This window comes from Agelaius phoeniceus, chromosome 7, assembly GCF_051311805.1.
Source record: "Agelaius phoeniceus isolate bAgePho1 chromosome 7, bAgePho1.hap1, whole genome shotgun sequence".
Classification (NCBI taxonomy): Eukaryota; Metazoa; Chordata; class Aves; order Passeriformes; family Icteridae; genus Agelaius; species Agelaius phoeniceus.
In genome coordinates, this window is record NC_135271.1 from 36,394,670 (window position 1) to 36,414,652 (window position 19,983).

General features: G+C 45.1%; 1 protein-coding gene across 4 annotated transcripts in view; it reads right to left on the reverse strand.

Moving 5' to 3' along the window:
* SMARCAL1 (SNF2 related chromatin remodeling annealing helicase 1) overlaps window positions 1-3,806 on the reverse strand; it is a 35,370-nt gene extending 31,564 nt beyond the window's left edge. For 2 of the 4 annotated variants that reach the window (XM_054636533.2, XM_054636534.2), the window contains exons 1-3: window positions 3,294-3,708; window positions 1,980-2,937; window positions 1,232-1,282 (exon numbers count right to left, since the gene is read on the reverse strand). In XM_054636533.2, the coding sequence (XP_054492508.2) occupies window positions 1,232-1,282; window positions 1,980-2,850 (922 nt within the window). In that variant the 5' untranslated portion in view covers window positions 2,851-2,937; window positions 3,294-3,708. The other 2 variants (XM_077181587.1, XM_077181589.1) reach the window with 2 other exon arrangements.
* Window positions 3,807-19,983: the final 16,177 nt, after the last annotated feature.

Sequence of the window (19,983 nt, forward strand, 5' to 3'; positions counted from 1 at the left end):
CACCAAGCAAAAGATTTTAGATGCTACTGGTTTAGCATTGTGTAGTTAGAGGTCACCTCTACAACTAAAACTGAAAGAAATTAGGGAGGAAAAAAAGCATATTTTACTCCTTTATTTCAACATTTGCCCCTAAGCTTGACTGCGTGTTTAATTTACAGTACAAAGAAAAAAAAAGGTGATAGAGGATCACGTTATTCATAAAAACTAAATTACAAGTGGGAACTTTAAAAATAATTGGTTTTCATTTTCACTTTTACATTTTCAAGGCCCTCTTAAGTTAGTTCCCTTTTCTCAGGCTATTTTCCCCAATTTCACAGGCCAATGTTGGTCACATACTGTCTTCACTTGTAAACAGGAACTTTCCACAGAGTACTCAGGTATTTCATAGCTTTAAAGAAAAATGCTTGATTTCTAAAAACCATTCTCTTCATTTGCAGGCTCCTTGGTACAGAGGAGCTCTCATCTGTACTTCATACACTTCAAGCAAGCCAACAGCATTTAAATTATAAATGTGTGGCAACCCACATGGGAAGCTAAAATACCAGCACTCAACTGTGGTTTTTTAAAGTGCTCAACACAGGCCTAATTCTGTTCCCACTGAAATCAATAGTGATTTATCACTCACTTCAGTACAGTGTGCTTCTGAAAAGCCTACCTGAAGTGTTTGCCTCTATAATCTCTCAATCTTTCCAGAATAAGATGACAGGAGAGGAAAAAAAAGATGAACCCACCCTTGTTATACCAAAAAAAAGGCAAATTCATTTTCAGTCTCACTCAAAACTCTGGAGAACTACCCTTTATCTTTTTTTGACACACAAAATGAACAATAAATGTGTTTATAGAAGAGCTATTTAAAAAGAAAATACATTAATGGACCCAGAAATTAAGCATCAGCCACTGGAACACACTCAGTTTTCAAAACAAATTCAAAACAAGTACCAGCACAGCAGATAATTTTCCTATGATCTTGTTGGTTGCTGAAAAATGCAATGGTAGAGAAAGGGCAACCTGTGCTTGGTATTTAGATTACATGAAAAATTAAATTATTTCTAATCAACTACAAAACATCAGAAAAATGTTACAAGCTTGATGCCTAAAAGATGGGCATTATCTTTAAGTAGCACTATTTTATTACTCAAGACACTAACAAAGCTAAACAATAACTGTGGAAAGCAGGGGAAGGAGGGGGTGTCAAGATTCCACTTGTTTCTATCATTCAACATTTACTTACAGACAGTGCTGTAATCTTCCATGCTGAAATTCCATTTTTTCATAGCAGGATCTAAAGTAGGGCAAGAGTAATAGGGCAGAATATGAATCATTTGGGGCAGAAAAAAAGTGGTGCCATGAAATGTTCATGTGAGGTAAGAGTATTCAATCTACTCATGCAAATTTTTTGCCACACATCTGAGAAACACTTATGCCCATGTTTACAGCTATGTGACAGCAGAAAAAAACATGGGGAATATGAATACTAAGACTGGAATGCAACAGCCATTCACAGGGATCAGCAACACCTGAGGGAAAACAAAAATAGAATAAAACAAATAAAGATAATGGTAAAATATTAGAAGAAAGACAAAAGGGAGAGATTCCACTGCTCTCTGTAACCCAGGAAACAGAATCAGCTCATAACTCTGAACTACAGCTGAAGTGACCCATTTTCACATCCCAGTTTATGAATAACTTTGCTTCCTTCACTTCCAACAAACTGACCAGCTGCTGCCACTAAACTTCTCAGAACACTGCTCATAAAGGAAGGCTTCAGACTTCTTTTCTAAATCCAAGCTCAAGCTATTTATGTCCAGAATTTCTATCCAATTTAATCAGCATTTACTTCTTTAATCCCCCATTAATACCACATATTCCACCCCAGCAATAGGTACATTGGTAAGAGCAAGTAGCAACTACAATAGCAGCAGATGCCAAAACTTCAACCCAATTTACAACAGAGATAACAGCAGACAAACAGTTCTTACCATAGACTTTGCTTGGTACCTTCTTAAACACAGCAATAAGTTCAGCATTGTACCCTATTTCAACCTGGAATCGGTCTTCCCCATATTTCACACATTTTCCTTTTGTAACATTATTTGCTTTCTTATAAGAGGCAGCTTCAAAGGCAGAGCTCACACCAGCAGAGGTGGTCAGCTTCTGCATCCCACCACTGGCCTGAGAGACAAAACCTCCCTCTGTTCTTTCTGTCACTGTGTTTATGCTTTCCAGCATTTCTGAATCGCTCAGGGGGGCACTGCTTGGTAGTGAAACATATTTAATGGCAGATTTGTCCCAAGTTTGTAAATCTTTACTACCCTCAGGGTGCCCGCTATCAGTGAATCTCGGATGAGCTGGTCCTGTGGGGTTTTGGAACGCTGGGTTGCATTTGGGCTGCTGGAATGTTCCATGATTAACTGAAGTGTGTTGTCCATCTTCCTGACTACCAGCATCCAAGAAATGTTTATGGGAATAACTCAGAGAATTCGGGATGATCGCAGGGAACTGCTTTAGGCCACTTGCTTGCTCTGAGTCCTCTGAACAACTCTTTTGCTGCTCTCTGTGTGAGCCAGCCATCTGTTGCTCTGCTGTGTAATGGTTATAGCCTTTCTGGAGACAGCTCCTCTGCTCCACAGGCGTGTTTGGATTGCGTGGGGGTTGGCTGATGAACCCAACATGATTGTTTTCCTCCTTGGAGCTTCCCGGCTTGCCCGGCCTGTGCCCCGTGTGCGGAGCTGCAGCGATGCCCACGTGCCCAGCGCCCTGGGCTGCCAGCCTCTCTGCTCTCCTGGCCAAAGCCAGCCGCCGGTTCTCCTCAATCCTCCTCTTCTGCTCCTCTGTAAGGCCCGATGACATCTTCAACGACTCCAACAAGTCTCTTCCAAAACTACATTGGGAATTAACCACAGAGGCAACTGCTTTTTTAGAGGAAGAGAGGCCCGTCTACGGGGAAAAAAAAAACCAAAAAACCAACATATTATTTTTGTATTGATAACTTAGTATTATTGGTGATTGAGTATTACTGTAACTGATCCTACATGAATCTAGTAGTACAGCAAAGTAGATGGTAACAGACACTGATGAGGCCTTGCATGCCAGTCCTGCATTGATAAAACATATGGAAAAAGGAGAAAACTCCTATTCCACTACTGTTCTGAGTACTCTTCTCTGCAATTCCCAGCAGAACTAATAAAATAGCAAAGCACGGGGACACCCTGCATTGCAAAGCCAGCCCTGCGAAGGCACATGGAGGCAAAGGATTACATCCCTTTGGTGTTACTGTATCCTATTTCGGGTACCTTTTAGCAAAGATGGGACGATGCCCATCTTCCCTGTTCACCTTCGGTTCCTGGGTATCTCAGAGCGTGGCAGATACATGCTGAACCCCACAGGACAGAGCCACCTCCTCCTGAGAAAGCTCCATTCGCAGGTCACGGACCTTCAAACAGCAGCGAGGAGCTGCCTCCCGTCACTTCTCCCAGCAGCCCGCCCCGCTCCATGCGCTCGCTGCCCGCGTCCTGCGGGATGCCCGCCCCTCCGCTCCTCAGCTTCCTGAGAGCGGGGGGTTCACCCTCTGCCCCCTCCTCTCCCAGGAGCCGGGCAGGCTCCCGTCCCAAACTCCACGGAGGTCCCGACCGGTCCCTCGGGTCCCCCCGCCACCCGCGCAGTCCCGGAGGTCAGGCTTTCTTCCCGCCCGCCGCGGAGGCTCCGCCGCCCGCTCACCGCCGGCGGGAACGGCCCGGAGCGCCGCCGAGGGACTACAGCTCCCAGCAGGCCCTGCGCTACCGCCCGGTGGCACGGAGCGGCCGGGAGTGCACAGCACGCCGGGAGATAAGAGCGGCGAGCGGGGCGCGCGGGGCGCTGGGAAATGAAGTCTTCCGGTCGCGGCGCCATCTCGGGGGCGCTGGGGTTGTGGCGTTCCGTGGGGGGAGCCGGGACCCCGGGGCCGCCCCTGCTCAGGCCCCGTACGGCGTGCGGGGACTCTGCTGCCGGCCCCAGGCTGAAGTCCTTCCCCAGCCAGCACCCAGCGCTGTACGGGGGGGCGGACCCCCTCGCTGGCTGCCCCTCCTGTGTGGGTCTGGCTCGCCAATGCGTGCTGTTCCTGAACGGTGGCTGAGCGGAGAGTTAGCAGTGAGCTGATGTGTGAGAAAGGGTGACGGCACTTGTCAGCAGTGAGGAAGGAGTCTGCCCCCGGGGCTAGGAGCAGCAGCTGGCATTGGTGCAAGGCTGCTTTGTCATTTTTGAATATTGGTGGTAGGCTGGAAAAGACTTCTGAGATCATCGAGTCCAGCCTATAACAAACACCACCATGTCAATCACACCATGGCCCTGAGTGCCACGTTCAGTCTCCCTAAACACCTCCAGGGACGTGACTCCACCACCTCCCAGGGCAGCCCATTCCAATGTCTAATCACCTGTTCTGTGAAGAAATTCTTCATAATGTCCCACCTTAACCTCCCCTGGTGCAGCTGGAGGCTGTGTCCTCTCAATCTGTCCTTGGCTGCCTGGGAGAAGAGCCCTACCCCTGCTAGCTGCAATCTCCTTTCAGGCGCTTTGAGAGAGTGATAAGGTCTCCCCTGAGCCTCCTTTTCTCCAGGTTAAACACCCCCAGCTGCTTCCCAGCTGCTCCAGACCCCTCACAGCTCTTGTCTGGACTCACTCCAGCACTTCAATGTCCTTCCTGAGCTGAGGGGCTCAGAAATGGTCACAGCACTCAAGATGTGGCCTCACCAGTGCTGAGTACAGGGGGACAATCACTGCCCTGGTCCTGCTGGCCACACTATTCCTGATACAGGCCAGGTGCCATTGGCTTTCTTGGCCACTTGGGCAGTGCTGGTTCATGTTCACCTGCTGTCAGCCAGCACTCCCAGGTCCTTTTCCACTGGGCAGCTTTTCAGCCACTCTGCCACCTTCCTGTAGTGCTGCCTGGGGTGGTTGTGGGTGAAGTGCAGGGCCTGGCATTTGGTCATGTTAAATGTCATACCCTAATCCAAGCCCATTCATCCAACCTGCCCAGCTTTCTCTGCAGAGTGACAGTCCAACCTAACTTGGTGTCGTCCACAAATTTGCTAATGGTAAACTCAATCCTGTCATCCAGATTGCCAATAAACAGGACTGGGGCCAACACTGATCCCTGGGGACACCACTAGTGACCAGACAGATGAGGGGGTGTGCCTGGAGGCTGGAAGAGGACAGATGTCAGGGCTTTCTACAAGCAGAACACAAAAGAGGACACAGGAAAATATGGGCCCATTAGTATTACTCCAGGCCCTTGTAAAGTAGTACAGTCTTCCAAGAAACTATCACAAAGCAAATGAAGTAGGTGATTGGGAAAGCCAGCACAGATTTATTAGAGAGAAATCATGGCAGATTAACCTAAACACCTACTACAGCCAAACGACACTTTCTTTTTATATGGAAAGAGTAATGGAAGTAGTTAACCTGGACTTCAGCACAATATTTGACCATGTTTCCCATGGCCTCCTCCTGGATGAGTTGACCAGATAGGCTGAAGGGGGGGATCTGTGAGATGGGGAGGAAATTGGCTCCCAGGCCACAGCAGAAGGCAGCAATCAATGGGTTTTATGCAGGCCGGCACTGGCAGCCTGTCACAAGTGCAGTCCCTCAGGAAGCAACATTGGGTCCCTACGCTGTTCAAGAAATTACACTGGAAGAGGTTTCATCTTGAAATGAGAAAGAAATTTTTTGCATTGAGAACAATCAATCATTGAAACAAGCTCTCCAGGGACATAGTGGGGTCCCCATCACAGAAGGGTTTCAAGATCCAGTTGGACAGGGTGATAGAAAACCTAATCTTGGCTCCCTTTCCCACAAAGGGTTAGATCAGATGGTCTTTCAATGTGCTTTCCAACTTGGAAAGCACATTGATTATGATTTTGTGAACATCTTCAAAATAAGGTGATTATTCATATTTGCATCAGTTAAAATAAAAGTTAAAATAAAAGGTCCTCCCAGGGTTTTAATTATATATGGGGCTTGATCATACACATGAAGATGCCTTTCCTGAACAGTCACATTCCCCATGTGGGTGACCAGAGCAGGGGAGAAAGCAGAGAAAAGGCCCTGGGGAACACCATAACCCCCTCCTACCTCAGAATTTTACTACCCTGCCCAGTGGCAGGCCCAGAGCTGCCATCCTTGTCCCCAGACACCATTTTCTTTCACCTGACAGGCCCTTTGGCTCGGGACACTGCAGCCAGCTGGCTGTTTCACAGTTTATTCATTCTTCTCTCTGCTAGTTAATTAGAAAAGGTTATCATTAAATTGCTTCCTGATTAAGCAGCAGTGACTGCCATTAGTCAGGAGCTTGTCAGCCCGAGAAAAACAAGGCAGGCAGGAAGAGTGAGGTGCAACTCAACACACATCACAGCTCTGAGAGTGCTGTTCCTCACCTGGGAATCACACGCAGACATGAGCACACCACATGCACACAGGCACTTCCAAACACACCACTTTTCAAGAAAACCACAGGCTAAAGAGATGTCTGGGTCCAGGGTTTTGCCTCTCTCAAGCAAAAAAATCAAACTTTTTCACATGTTTCAGGTCCTCTTGCTGCAGAGCATGTTTGCTAGGAAGGGATGCATAGCCCCATGGTCTCTGTCCCGATCTGCCTTCGCCCTTTCTTCCCTTGCAAGCCAGCAGACTCCAGGTGGCTGCACAGCAGAGAGACACAGGAGCAGATGAGAGACCTTTTTTCTCTCTTTCTTGTCTCACTTTTCACTGCCCAGAGCTAAGCCAGATCCCAGTGTCACATATGGATGAGAGGGAGAGGGAAGGTGCAGAGCATAACCCTGCAACTGTTTCCAGCCACCTTCTCCCTGCCAGCAGCCATCCAGTTCCAGGTCCCTGGCGATGGCTCCTTATGCTTTGAGAGATCCTGTGGGGAAAAAACCAACAACTTGGGAAGAGCGAGAAAAGCCCCATCCAAGGACTGTCCCAGCTCATGCAAATATTGAGAGCAGAGCATTGTTTGCAGAGAGCCCTTGAGTTGCACGGTCAGGCAGACACAGACAGACGTTGGAGCATTTGCTCCATATGGCACAAGTTCAGCGAGACACAAGGAACAGCCCGGCCATGCAGAGAACAGACCTACAAAATGAGAGGCCACTTGCAAGCAGTTTGCTGGTGCACTCCAGGTGTCCTTTCAGTCAGAACATGCTCCCAGCAGTGGCTTGGACTCACCCTCCACATACTGGGTCAGGGGCAGAGATGCAGAGTGAAAATCCTGGGAGGGATGGTGAATCCCAGCTGTGCTGCAGAGGAAATGGTTCACATCCTTCCAAAGAAATGCTCCCATTGGTGAAAAAAATAAAGGAAATGGGGTTCTCAGTGTTGTTCTTAGCAGGAGCTTTGTCTCATTTGGATCTAAACCTCTTCTCATGAGCTGGGCTGGCTGATTGCTGGCTTCAAATGAACTGCCTGTATTGTACATCTTATATGAGCAGCAGCTAATATCTGAGTCCCCCAAAACTCCAGAGCCATTCTGGAATCTCATGGATTATCCTTTGAGGGGTCTTAGGCTGCTCTTTAGAGGTCCTATTACTGTCATATTGAAAATATTTGCCCCATTTCACCACTTTGCCAGCACACCTTGGTGGTTCTCCACATGAACAAGAGCTCACTTCCTTCCTCCTGGATGTGTGGCCAGCCTGCACTCTCTGCTGGGGCTGAATTGCATGCAGGGCTGCTGTGTGTAGCAAAGCTAACCAACAGAGAACTGGAAATCAGCCCAGGGTAAGGATCCTGAGATACCCCAGCTTCTGGGAGGGTTTTGGTAGCCCACACTAAGCTCAGAGACGCCATAACCAATGCCCAATTGCACCAATCTTTGACTTTGGCTGAGGAGAACTTGTAGTTTCACCTTCTAAAATAAATTAATCCCATGTTATCAGTTTGTACCCAGCTAAGACCAGTCAAGTGGTTGGACTGGGGACATACAGGTCAGCTTTTAAGAGAAGGTTGTTGTGCAGGAGAGTCAGAGAAAGGCCTCTGGACTGTCAGAGCTTGTTCTAGATGGAGAAACCTTTATTTTGGGCTGCTAGGGTCTGACCTGAACACTCTTTACAAGACTTGTCTTCTCTAGGCTGTGGGGTTGTACTTCCTCTGCTCTGGTATGGGATCCTCAAGGAGGTCAAACCTGCCTGATGGGGAACTCGAGCCCTGGGCTTGGAAGGCCAGGGTGTGCTTGGGGAGATGCCAACCCTGCATCCCCTACAATTCCCTGGATTTCTTTTCTTAGACAGCTGTAAATCCCCTTGACTTTCCCTCTGCCATTGAGGCCCATTAAGGACCAAGGCCTCTTGGCCCATTTGACAGCTCAGGCCCTTTCCCTGAGCATCTTTGTAGGACCAAAGACAAAATTTGGAGTTTGCTGAATCCTGCTGTCCTTGAAACTCTGATAAAAGAGCACCTGCAGAGGCTTTTCTGTGAGTTTTTCTAGCATGAGAAGGTTGTTCCCCTCCTCTGACTGCCAGCTCAGTGAAGACCACTTCTTTTTCCCTCTTTTTGGCTGCCCGGTGCAAGAAAAATTAGTTACCCTCCATTCTTTTGAAGCAGCCTCCTTTATCTGCACAGCTTGTTCTTCCCTGGCATGCTGAAGCCTTCCTGCTCTTGTTTATAGTACAACCCCTCCAACAGATTGCAGGGTCTCTTTTCTGCCTTCTGTCCTTCTTGGCTGGATTCCCCTCCATAGCTCCAGTCCAGAGCAATGGTCTGCACAGCACATGGCCCCCGCTTCCCTGCCAGGCCACTGCCTCACAGAGCTGCTGCAAAGTTGAGTCTGCTCCTGATCTTTTGTGTGAGGCAGCCCAGGTGTGGGGGGCAGCTCATTGGCACCCAGCACAAAAATTTAAAAGAAAAAACCCCATATCCTACATTGAAATTCAAACAGTGTTTCCAAAGCTTCTGTGTCACCAGCATTTAACACAATATGAGCTGTGATCCAGCTGGGGTGAGGCCACTGGCAATGTCAACTCTCCAGTATCTTATGCTTAAGACTGGAGCAGAGCACACCAGTGGTGGGATTCTTTTGTTCAGATGCTCAACAGAACTTTATCTTTGTGAAACACAGTTGAACTGGCAGAAGGGTACAAGGTTAGAAGGAAAGGCTTGCGTGCACACAGGGACAATTTAACTGCATAAGCTTTATTTCTTTAGGAAATGAGGTTAAACAAACTAAAGTTGCATTCCTAGTTCTATTCTGGAGTTTAAATTATTGGCTTGGTTTTCAAGCTCAAAACAAGCAGGTAATCCTATGGCCTTGTATTTATATGAAGCCAAGTATTGAGGTCCTGTTTGTTAAAGCTAGCTACAGTTTTCTGCCCTTTCTTCTTCTGGTGCATAAGAGACCCAGAGATATGGAGATATTCTTTAAGCAGTAGAATCAGAGGTCACTGGTGTGATATTACACCATTGTAATATTAATGGTCCTTTGCTCTTTCACAGGAGCAGCATCTTTCCTTGAAGGATCTCAAAGCATAATCCTGACCAAAAGGAGTTGGCAGAGCACCTCTGGAGTTCTGTGGGATGCAAGGTCTGATGCCAAGGGGTCTTCCAAGAGAGAGACCCAGACCTGTGGCATCCTCAAGACTTCCCTAAAGGCCCTGAGCTTACAGTGGGTTCTGAAACAGTTGTTTGCCATCCTCTGCTGTGGCTTAGATGGGAGCAATGTGAGACTGCTGCTTGAATTCGGAATGTGGATTCAGCAGAGAACTCTCTTCTACCCCAGTCTTCACTCAACCAGTGATGCAGGAAGCTTGCTCTCATCTTAGAAACTGTGAGTGCAGTTCTTGGAAAGTGAGCCAGAATCTGGCCTTGACAAACAGCACGCTTAAGCACATGCTCAACTTGAAGTGTGTGCTTAAGCTTGTTAAGCCTGCTTCTTCAACAGAGAAGATTTTCCTTTGTGTTGGGAGTCTCATCTGCTAAAGAAGGTGGAGGTCACAAGGTGATTTGTTTATTATATTTTGTGTAGCAGCCTGATCTAGAAAACACTTGCTGTCAGCTGCAGTATTTTGCTACCAGCTTGTCTCAGTGATTTCCACTGGGCTCCATGGGATAGCAATTATTCCACAACAGGGAGTGCTCTTGAAGTGTCAGGTCATTGTGCTTGCAAGGTACTGCTGCAATCTGCCCATACATCTCTTATTATAAATATCAAGGGTCATAGGCAATGGGAGTGCACGTGCTTTGTTTAGGGAGGGCATTTCCCCTTTCTGATCATAGTAAAAATTGTAATAGCCAGATCCTGAGAAACAGCCATAAAGGTTCTGTTTGAAAGATTGTGACTACAGAAAGCAGATGCTCATCAAGTTAAATAAGGAATTTAATTAGCCAGCATTTTATCTTGTTTTCAGCAACATGATGACAAATCGCATCTTAATAAAATAACATTAGGGAGCAGCACAATTCCAGTGCTTCAGGAAATGAGAAGCAGTATAAGTTATAGGCCTGTTCCCACCAAAGAAGTCATTCCCATTCAGAAATTTGACAGGCTGTTAAGATGGATAGTGTTTTAGCAAAATGGCCCTCTGGAATCTAGAAAGATTTACACCACTTTTGGCTTTAAAAGGCTTAATACAGGGGGCATGAATAGCTTGATGGACTGGTAATGCAATTAATACTTCTTTATTCCTGTGGTGGCACAGGTATGCAGGGTTCTTCACAAGTGAGTAGAGCAAAGTTGTACTGTTCTCAGTGGGGCTATAAAGAAACACAAATGTTAGACATTGTATGATAAGTAAGAAATTTAGTGTTTGTCATGTCAAAATTCAACTACAAGCTCTCATTTGATGTTTTGTGTAACATACCAATTCTTACCTAACACTGAGAAAGGTTTATTAAGGATCCACAGAAAGTTTGCTCATGATCTGATTTGAGAATCACAAAAGCTTGTCTAAGCTCAGCTTCTGAGACCCAAGAAACTACTGCTGTTTGGAATATTTATGTCCAGCAAAAAGGATTACAAAGCATAAGAATGACAACAATAACAGATGAGGAGAATTAGCTTAATTATACAAGAATAAAGGAACTACTTCTCACATTCAGCATGGCTGTCCACTGAATCCTTCCTTTTGTCTGTACTAGGGATCAGACCCAAGTTTTAGGTGACTGATCATGTGGTTATCACATAGCTGTCTACTATAAAATGCACATTTTGATCCTAGATTATATATTGAGGCAATACATTTCCCTTGCTGATCATCTGTTTTAACGACAGTTATTTCTGATGGTCTATTTGACATTTTCCATCTTTCATATTCAGAAGTTGCTCCATATAGCAGCTATTCATATTGCACCACAGAAAGGAGGAAAGTGCAAGAGTTGTCTGATTGGATCTCTTTGTCATGCGAGGGTGCACACATACAGAGACAGTACAAACACTGAGTTTATTGAATCAAAGACAGTCAGTGCAGAAGTGTGGGTTGGGAGTGGGTCTCCTCTTTTAACAGGCAAGAAATTCCTTTTAAGATTATCTTGCAGGAGCTTGATTTAAGACTGAGTGTAGAAGAGTGAGGTTTTCTCTTCTCTCTTTTGGTGGAAAAAAATTGAAATGTATTGACCTGGAAAATCCAAGCTCAGAAGCAGCAGCTAGGTTTTCAGCAAGTCCCTTGATTCTTTCCCCGTTGTCCATCTGGATTCACTGTAACACAGAGAAATCAAGCACTGCCTCTGAGGTCAAGTGAAGTTTGGAAATGGCCACCATTTCCATGTAATTTTGTGAGGATGGGGCACTGCTCCATCCTCTGAGAGCGCTGCTGGATGTCAAGGTCTCTAAGCAGTGGTGGGTATGACTTCTCATTTGCAGAGCTGTTTGCAGAATTGGACCCTAAGCCCTCCTGGAGTGAATTGTGAAGCAATGCACAAATCAAATCAAGATGCTGACTGAGATTGCATCATGGCACAATATCATGCTGACAGAATTTGAGGCTAAAAGCAGTGACATTCATGTCCTGCAATGTCTAATGCTTTGTAAGGTTGTAAAATGACAACTGAGTCCTGGAGGACAAAGACTAACCCCCTCGTGCCCTGCAAATACTTTCCAGTCCACAGCCAAATTAAAGACCAAGTCTTCACAATCTTCTGATCAGCACCTAAACTCGGTCTCTTAACAGCAGAACAGGTAGTTCCTTCTGAATTTGCAGATGCTGTCAGGTTTTATCCATGGGCATGACACCTTGCAGTATTAATGTTCCCTGTGGATGCCACCACCTTTTTTTAATAGATTTTCCACACTTTCATTAATTACTTAATTGGCATACAGTAGTATAAGAATTGAAGTGTATTCCTATAGGGCAGTCAAACTTTAGACAGGCACCATCTATTTGCAAGCAGAATTAAAAACAACTGGGAAAAGCATTTTCAGTTGTCCCTGCTTCGTTCCTGATTTCAGCAACAAAGCTGATATATTGCCAGGTACTGATCCCACTACCTGGGATTTGTCCAGGTTGAAAACTTATTAGCGTTTATTTGAGGGAAGAGGGAGAGAGAGGGAGAACACAGCTTGTATAAATCAGATTAAAGTATTGACAACTCCTAAGCAATGTTCATTCCAGGAACAAGTTCACTATGTGATAACACCACTGCTATAAAAGAATTGCATTTTGAATGCATGTCACTCTGCAAATACCTGGTGGGTCATGAGTTCTTGAGGCTCAGCTCCTAGAAGAGAAAACAGGATTGTTTAAAAAGTTAAATACTCTAGATGAAGATTGTGTGAATGATTTAATACGTGGGAAACTTAACAGCCGTTGGACCCTGCCCTAGTTGATGATTCATAGCCATCTTGGATCAGAATAGAGTAGAAATTATTGCAGGTGATACAGACTACATGAAAAAATCCAGGTCTTGACCCAAGCCTAGTGAGCAAAGAGGCTCACTGTGTGCCATGATTAACCTTGGCTTGCACATTTCAGTGGGGAGGCATGGTTAAATGCAAACCTAAAAGTACAAACTCCTGTCTCTTCTCTCCGTGTGGCTGCTGGATGTCACAACCATGAAATATAATAGTCAGTGTGTGTTAAGAGTCCTCCACTCTGCCTGGTCCACAAGTAATGTACATCTGTCTTTGATTTCAGCCACGGAGCTCAGCTTGGGCTGCAGACACTGGTGCTTTTCTCTTGGGAGCCCTTGATGCCCTGAGCAGCAAAGCTGCTTTGCCACTGGTGTCGAGTCTGGGCTTGGCTTCCTGACTGTCAACCTGGCATCTTGTATCAGCACTAAAATGCCCTGTGTTATTTTTATTTGACACCCATATGGATAGCAATGGATAGCAGGGTAGTAGGAAGCAGAATTAATATAGGGAGCAATGGATAGCAGGATAGTAGGAAGAAAAAGGGACAGCTGCAGTTGCAAGTAGAGAGCTCTTCAGTGGTTTTACCAGTGTCCCAACCCCTTTCCCCGTCCCTTTTTCACATACACACAGAGGCAGTTGAGCAGTGGCAGATGGGGAAAGAAAATAGATAAATAAAAGTGTCAGCAGGATGGATTGATTTGCACTTGGTCTCCTCTCATCTCTCTGCATATGTCTACTGGTATGTAAAGATCACACAAGCAAGGGACTTAGCACTGACCTGGAAAATTTATTTCACTGAACATAAAAATGAATCAAGAAGAAAAATGTAGGAAGGAGGTGGTCAGGGAAGAGAACAAAAGGAGATTAATTTTTTTTCCCTTGTACACATCAGGATTTCATTGGGACAGTGATTTTATGGGATCACGTGGTGCCAGTGCTTCTGCAGCTCTGTTTTGGAGAAAAGAGACCATGTGGGCAGTATCCTGTGCTGAGATCCCTTGAGGTTTTGACCATTTTCTGCCTAAATGAGGGTTCCCCAAGTGGCAGAGCCAGTCAGGGGTAGGCTCAGCAGCAGAGTCCCAACACATGATGACTTTAGATAGAAAAGACTCCATCTCTGTCTGCATGTTCTCCTGATACCCAGGAGGCTCTACCAGTACCGCCACACACCCAAACAACTTCAGGAAGAGCAGGAGAATACATCTCAGTGTACCCTGGGCCAATTCTCCTGTGCTTTACCAGTTTTTTATTAAGTCTTGATGCTTAACATGAAAGTCATACCCAGGATCACAGGCAGCTTCAACAGTGGAATGAGGTTCAAATTTGGCCTGTGTTTTATGCACGAAAACCTTCATTTTTAGAAAATGCTGGAAACATTTTTCCTAAGGCACCATTCTCCAGGGCATCCTTGCCTCCTTTTCATTGCTAGTTTCTACACAAATGCAGGATCTTTGGTGCTTAGTCACTCTACGATTCCTGCTGTTTATTGCCTCCAATGGGCATAATTCTCTGCTTAGGAGACCTTTGCGAGTTGCTGTGGAGGACCCGTGGGCTGTTGTCATCCCATTTCCAGGGGGTAATAAACAGCAGCAGTCAAAGTTCCATGGAAGAAAGATTGTGTGATTATTCAGTCATAAAAAGAGGGAAGAAAAATAGAGATATATTGCATGTGTTCTTACTTGCACATCACACAAGGTTGTGCGAATTGCTCTTGAAGAGAGCCGTGCTATGAGGTAAAATAGTTCTCTACACAGCACTTCACTGCTGACTCAAAGGGGGAATTCTCTTGCCTGTGCCTCAGTTTCCCAATATAAATCAAAGGGGTTGTAGCTCTTCCCATCTAGCTTAAGTGCTTTCAGGGCCAGGAATTAATTTATGTCCTTACAGGGCAGGGCAGGAAAGCAGAGTTGTGAGTTTGGTGATGATGCAGGGAAAGAAGTGTTTCCTGGGGTTGACAGCTTGTTTTCCCCCTCTTGAATAAGACCACATTGTCTGCGAGGAAGATCCAGAGAGACCCCACTAGTCTTAAGATGGAAAGGACTGGTATTAGAGTCAGCCCATCACCACAGTCATCTGCACTATGACCTGAGGGTTAAAAAACATCACCAGAGAGAGCCCAGGCCTGTTAGGAAGTAAAAGCCCCTTTAGCAGCATGGAGTTGTTGCCTACTTGCAGACACTGGCTCAGAAACCATTACTTTTGAGGGTTTCCTTTGAGGATCTGCAAGACTGAATATTTCTGTCTGCTGGGACTAAGTCATTAGGAGATGCATGACCCCAAAGACTGGAGGAGATTTCCAGCTCATCAGCACTGAGGGTTCATCCCACAGGGAAACCCAGGCACTCACCACCTTTATGGAGATGTTCAGCTTATGGCAGCATCCATCCCTAAAATGCTCCCCCACAATAAAATGTAATTACAAAACTCTTTAACTACATAAGCTTCTAAATCAATTAATTATCTTGGTAAGAAAATGTGTATGATCTTAAAATCTCACTTTAATTAACAAAAAGTGCATTAGGAAGCAGTAGATCTGGGCCATCACTTGGATGTAACAGTCTCTCACTTCATGTGCTCCTAAGGCCCTGGGAGAGTGTCAATGTGATGTTTAAGCTCCCTTTCAAATACTGTGTCTGGGCTACATGCAAGCCCAAGATCTCCTTTTCAGAACAAAGTTTCCATTCTGAGATACTATTGGGGGATGCTCCTTAGAAATGCAATGGTCATAAATCAATTCCTCTTTCCATGGATGTAAATCCACTGATTTTTCCCACTTACCATTCTTCTATTTCCCTCTGCTTTCATTGTCTGCACTATGCCACCTCCAACAACCCTGCCTTTAAATCCACACTCCTCTCTTCCTGTTGGAGCCTTCAGTTCATTCATTGACAGACACTGCACTTGTCCTTTGTGCAAAGTTGTGGGGAGAGGTCACCAAGGAGAGTGACACCTGCCAGTGGAAACTTTGTGCACTTTTTAATCACAGTTGTGATCTTTCCTGTGTTTCTGATGTGTGTTGGAGCATAGTCAGGGCAAGAGAGGAGACAATGCAGTATTTTAACAGGCTGTGGGGCAGCCCTCTGTTTTGTGCCTGACATTTCCAGGCAGATGTGGAAGCCTACTGCCTTCTTCTGTGAAAATGATGTGGATATGGTGGGTAATTCTTCAGCACAGGGAGACACTAGGATGTCCTCCTGCAATGTACTTCAGTGTGCCTTTCTCTCATCTCCAGTGTCCCTGCTCTTCTCAAGACCCATTTTATGCAACAAAGATCATTTAGGAGACACCTAAAAAGGGTTTCTTCTCATGTCTGGGTCTTGGGCTCTGCCAACATTGAAACTCACCTACTGCTGATGAAGCTAAGGAGATTATCTAGCTTGTAAGCAACTTCACCACCTGAACTGTATTTATGCAGCATGTGTATATCTGCCTGCTGATCTAGAAACAAACTGCTGTAGATGCGGAAGCTATCTGGGCAGCCTAAGATGTTAAATCCTAAGACTGGTAAGAATTTGGGGAAACAGTCTCAAATATCCAAATATTCATTATACTGAAGGAGAATTGTATTTCAAGAAAGATCTTAGCTCAGCATAGGATTCACAGGATTCATAGGAATAATCTCCTGGACATCCTGGTGTGGTGTCTCCATGCACTACCCCTTTATGCCAGGTACAGATCCTCCTGAGGACAGACTATCAATCTTCCCATACAAAATTGTTGGCTTTTTCTTGAGGATGGCAGTGTTGTGCCAGATGATGGTTCTAGGGGTACATCCTCAGTGTTACTGTGTCTGCTGATGAACCCTGGTAACTACACAAATGCTGGATGACATGCTAGATCCTTTCTGTTCACCTGGATTTGGAGAGCATGGGATATCTCTCAGGATCAGCCCCTAATGGGCTTGTTTAACAGCATTAGTTTTCCTCCAAATCTGTCAGACAAGTGTAAGCTAGTTCTAGGTCTGTTGTGTGTCACTAAAATAACATACATCTGAGAAAGCAATTAGACACTTGAAACAAATTTGACTTGACTTAGGAGAGTGGTGGAAATATCTAAGGGACTTTTGATTATATACTTTCTTTTTTTAATGTCTAATTTTCAGGTCCTTTTAGGCTTGGGATTTCATGACAATTACTACATTCCTGGATAGTTAAATCCACTCAGCATTTGGCTGAATGCCTTCTGAAGATATCCTGAAACACACCGTCTATTGCAGCTGCTCTGTTCCAGTCAGAGTTCTGACTAGTCATCCAAGGGGACAAGGAATTCCTTTTGTAGGAGGTAGTGTAGGACTTGTTACCAGGAAAGCTCCATGCTTGAAGTTGTCTAGTCCTGAAGAGAAGTGCTGTGGCACTGCAAGTTTGAATTTTAAATCCAGAGCCTAAAGAAAGAAAAAGTGGGGGCTGTCCTCATCAGCAGTAGTATCTTCTCACCCACATTCTCCTGCACATTGACTGGCCTCAAGCCTGCTTGTAGAGAAAGCTCTAAAACAAAGACATGGATTTCTTCCTGAACCCAGGCAAAAAGATGTGCAGTTATACTTTGCTTTGCTTGGGGTCCTCTTGCTGGACATGCCTGATTTTTCAAAGAAGAACCAATTCTTTTCTCTCCCCTTTGTATAGAGCAAGCTGCCATGGAAATAGAAATTTTTTTTCTGTATCAATTCAGAGACAGACCATGACTTTTGCAGGAAGAGAGCAAGTGGAAGTTCAGTCCCTGCCTGGGGAGAAAGCAATAGCACAGGAACTCCCTGTATACAGAGTGCAATGACTTTTGCTCCAGTCCAAGACAGCAGATACACCAAGGCACAAAACTCCAGAAATTATTTGTGTTCTCCTCAGAGAAGATTATTCCAATCAATATATAGATTATTTCTGAATGTTTAGAAGATGCATAACCCCCACCTGCTCAACCCAGCTTTCCAGCAGCAACATCCTTTGCATCAGCACATTTGCAACTGCCCAGAAAGAAAGAAAGATAAAAAAAAAAAAAAGTGACAGAGCTCCCTCTGGCCCCTGGCTGCATCTGCCCACAGGCTTCCTCAACTGAGTTATGGTAATTACATCACTTGAGATTTATTTAATATCTCTGTCCGGGAAAAAGAACTAGGAAGTCTGGCTGTGACAAGCAATCAGAGGGTACTCAGCTGATGAGCAGCTCCCCATCATTGAGAGAGCAGCAGGAACCTTCAATGTATTGGATTTAAGTAATGGTTTGCCAGAGGGATGGGGCCCATGCCACGGCAATCAAAGCTACTCTGCACCATTAAGGAGCTGTAAGTGGAGTAGGAGGCGCAGTGCCGCTATTGACCGAGTAGGTGGGCATGAAAATGGGTTTAGGTAACTGTTTCCTGAGAGATGGAAAACACAAAGGAATGTTTCTCTGGCAGCTTTCTGGCTCCCTGATCCTCTCTGTCCACATCAGCATTTATATTGTCTGTCTCTCACATGCTTGTGCACAATGGCCAGTCTGCTGAGTTCAAGCTGTTCAGCTGCAGTCCACATAATGTTTTCCTGCTTGTATTTGCCCTCTCCCTATCTCTGCCATTTAAAAAAAAATCCCTGAACTAACAACATAAAAAAAAAATAAAAATAAAAATTTGCTTATATATTTTTATATCAAGCTGCCACACAGGCAGACCAAGTATTCATGAAGCTCTAGCCACTTTTTTTTATTGCTTCCTCCACCCCCTCTCTGCTGAGCCATGGCTTGTACAGAGAGGTGAAGAGGAGGCACATGAATAGCAATACTTTTTTTGTCCTTGTTGAGGGAGTAGCTAAGGGCAAATGGGCCCACACTGTGCTTTAGATAACCAGTGTTAGAGTGTCTGCTGTGAGACCAACCTGCAGCCTGACACCTGAATCTTTCTATAACAAACAGTCCTGCCAAGATTCCTGGACATCTCCCCAGTCTAATTTCCTAGTCAGTAGCTTGGATGTAAGCAATGAAGAGGAACCAGTTATCCATTCTTAGCTGATTGAGTCATGTGTTTTTTCTTCCTCTTTGGGTACCCAAGGAGGGCAGAGGTAGTGTCTGCCAGAGGTGATGCCTCCCATGGTTATCCTCCCAATGTTAACCTCTTGCCTGTTAGTGGGCTCAAGAGACAATGGATCAAAACTCCCCAAAACAGGTCCTTCTGCAAAAGAACGTGCTGCCCATCATTTGCTGCACATTGCTTCCTGTGAAACAAAATTAGGAAGGCTAAACTGGCATCCTAACACATCCTGACTCTCACTGGAATCTCACCAAAGTGTCTTGGGCCAGCTCTTTCCAGTGCAAGCATTTTAAGCGAGACACCTTGATCCATACCAAAGGGCCTGAATGCAACATCCAAGTGTGAAAACATTGGCAGCTGTCCCATTAACAAAACAGAAATAATACCCACTCACCTCTGGGAAGCATATGGAGCACTTCCGATTTATTATTTGTTTTATTTATTTTGTCACATTTATCAGCCATACAACTCTCTGGGCATACAGCCCACACATTAAAACCCAGAGTATAACACAAAGATCTCCTCTAGCCTGAGAATATCCTTTCTCTAAAACCAGGCCTGGGCAGGAGGGAAGGATGAAAGATGCTTTACACAAGAGAAGGATGACAACAATATATTTTTCTCCAGTTCTGTTGTTGATGGAACCATTCTGAAAATGTTGGTGACATTAAGACAAGAAGATGGGAGCATTAAAAAGCAGGGGGGTGGTGGTGGAAAGCCATCCTGGAGCATGGACACAGAGACTCAGCCTCTAGCCAGCCTGTCTCACACACAGGAAGTCTCTAAAATGCTCTTTCCATTATTATTTCTCTAATGACCCCATTAGACACGTATGAAATTCTGAGAAGCTTTAATATGTTGTAGACAGCCACACTGGCAAATCTGCCCAGCTTTTCTGAGGAATGGCAGGCTGCATTGATGAATGTTTTAAAGCATCCCAATGTGTAATTTATTTCCTGGAAATTAATTGCATGTGCTGGTTTCATTTTCCGGTAGCAAATAATCAGTCTGCTCCTTTTTAATTAGGTAACAACATAGATTCCTCTACTAATCATGACACGATATTTTATGCACGTCATGTCTTTTTCTATGGGAAACAATTTCAAATCATTGTCTAGGGCCCAGCACAACTTTAAAGACACATGAGATTATTTATCAGTGGTATTGCCTGGGTCACTGC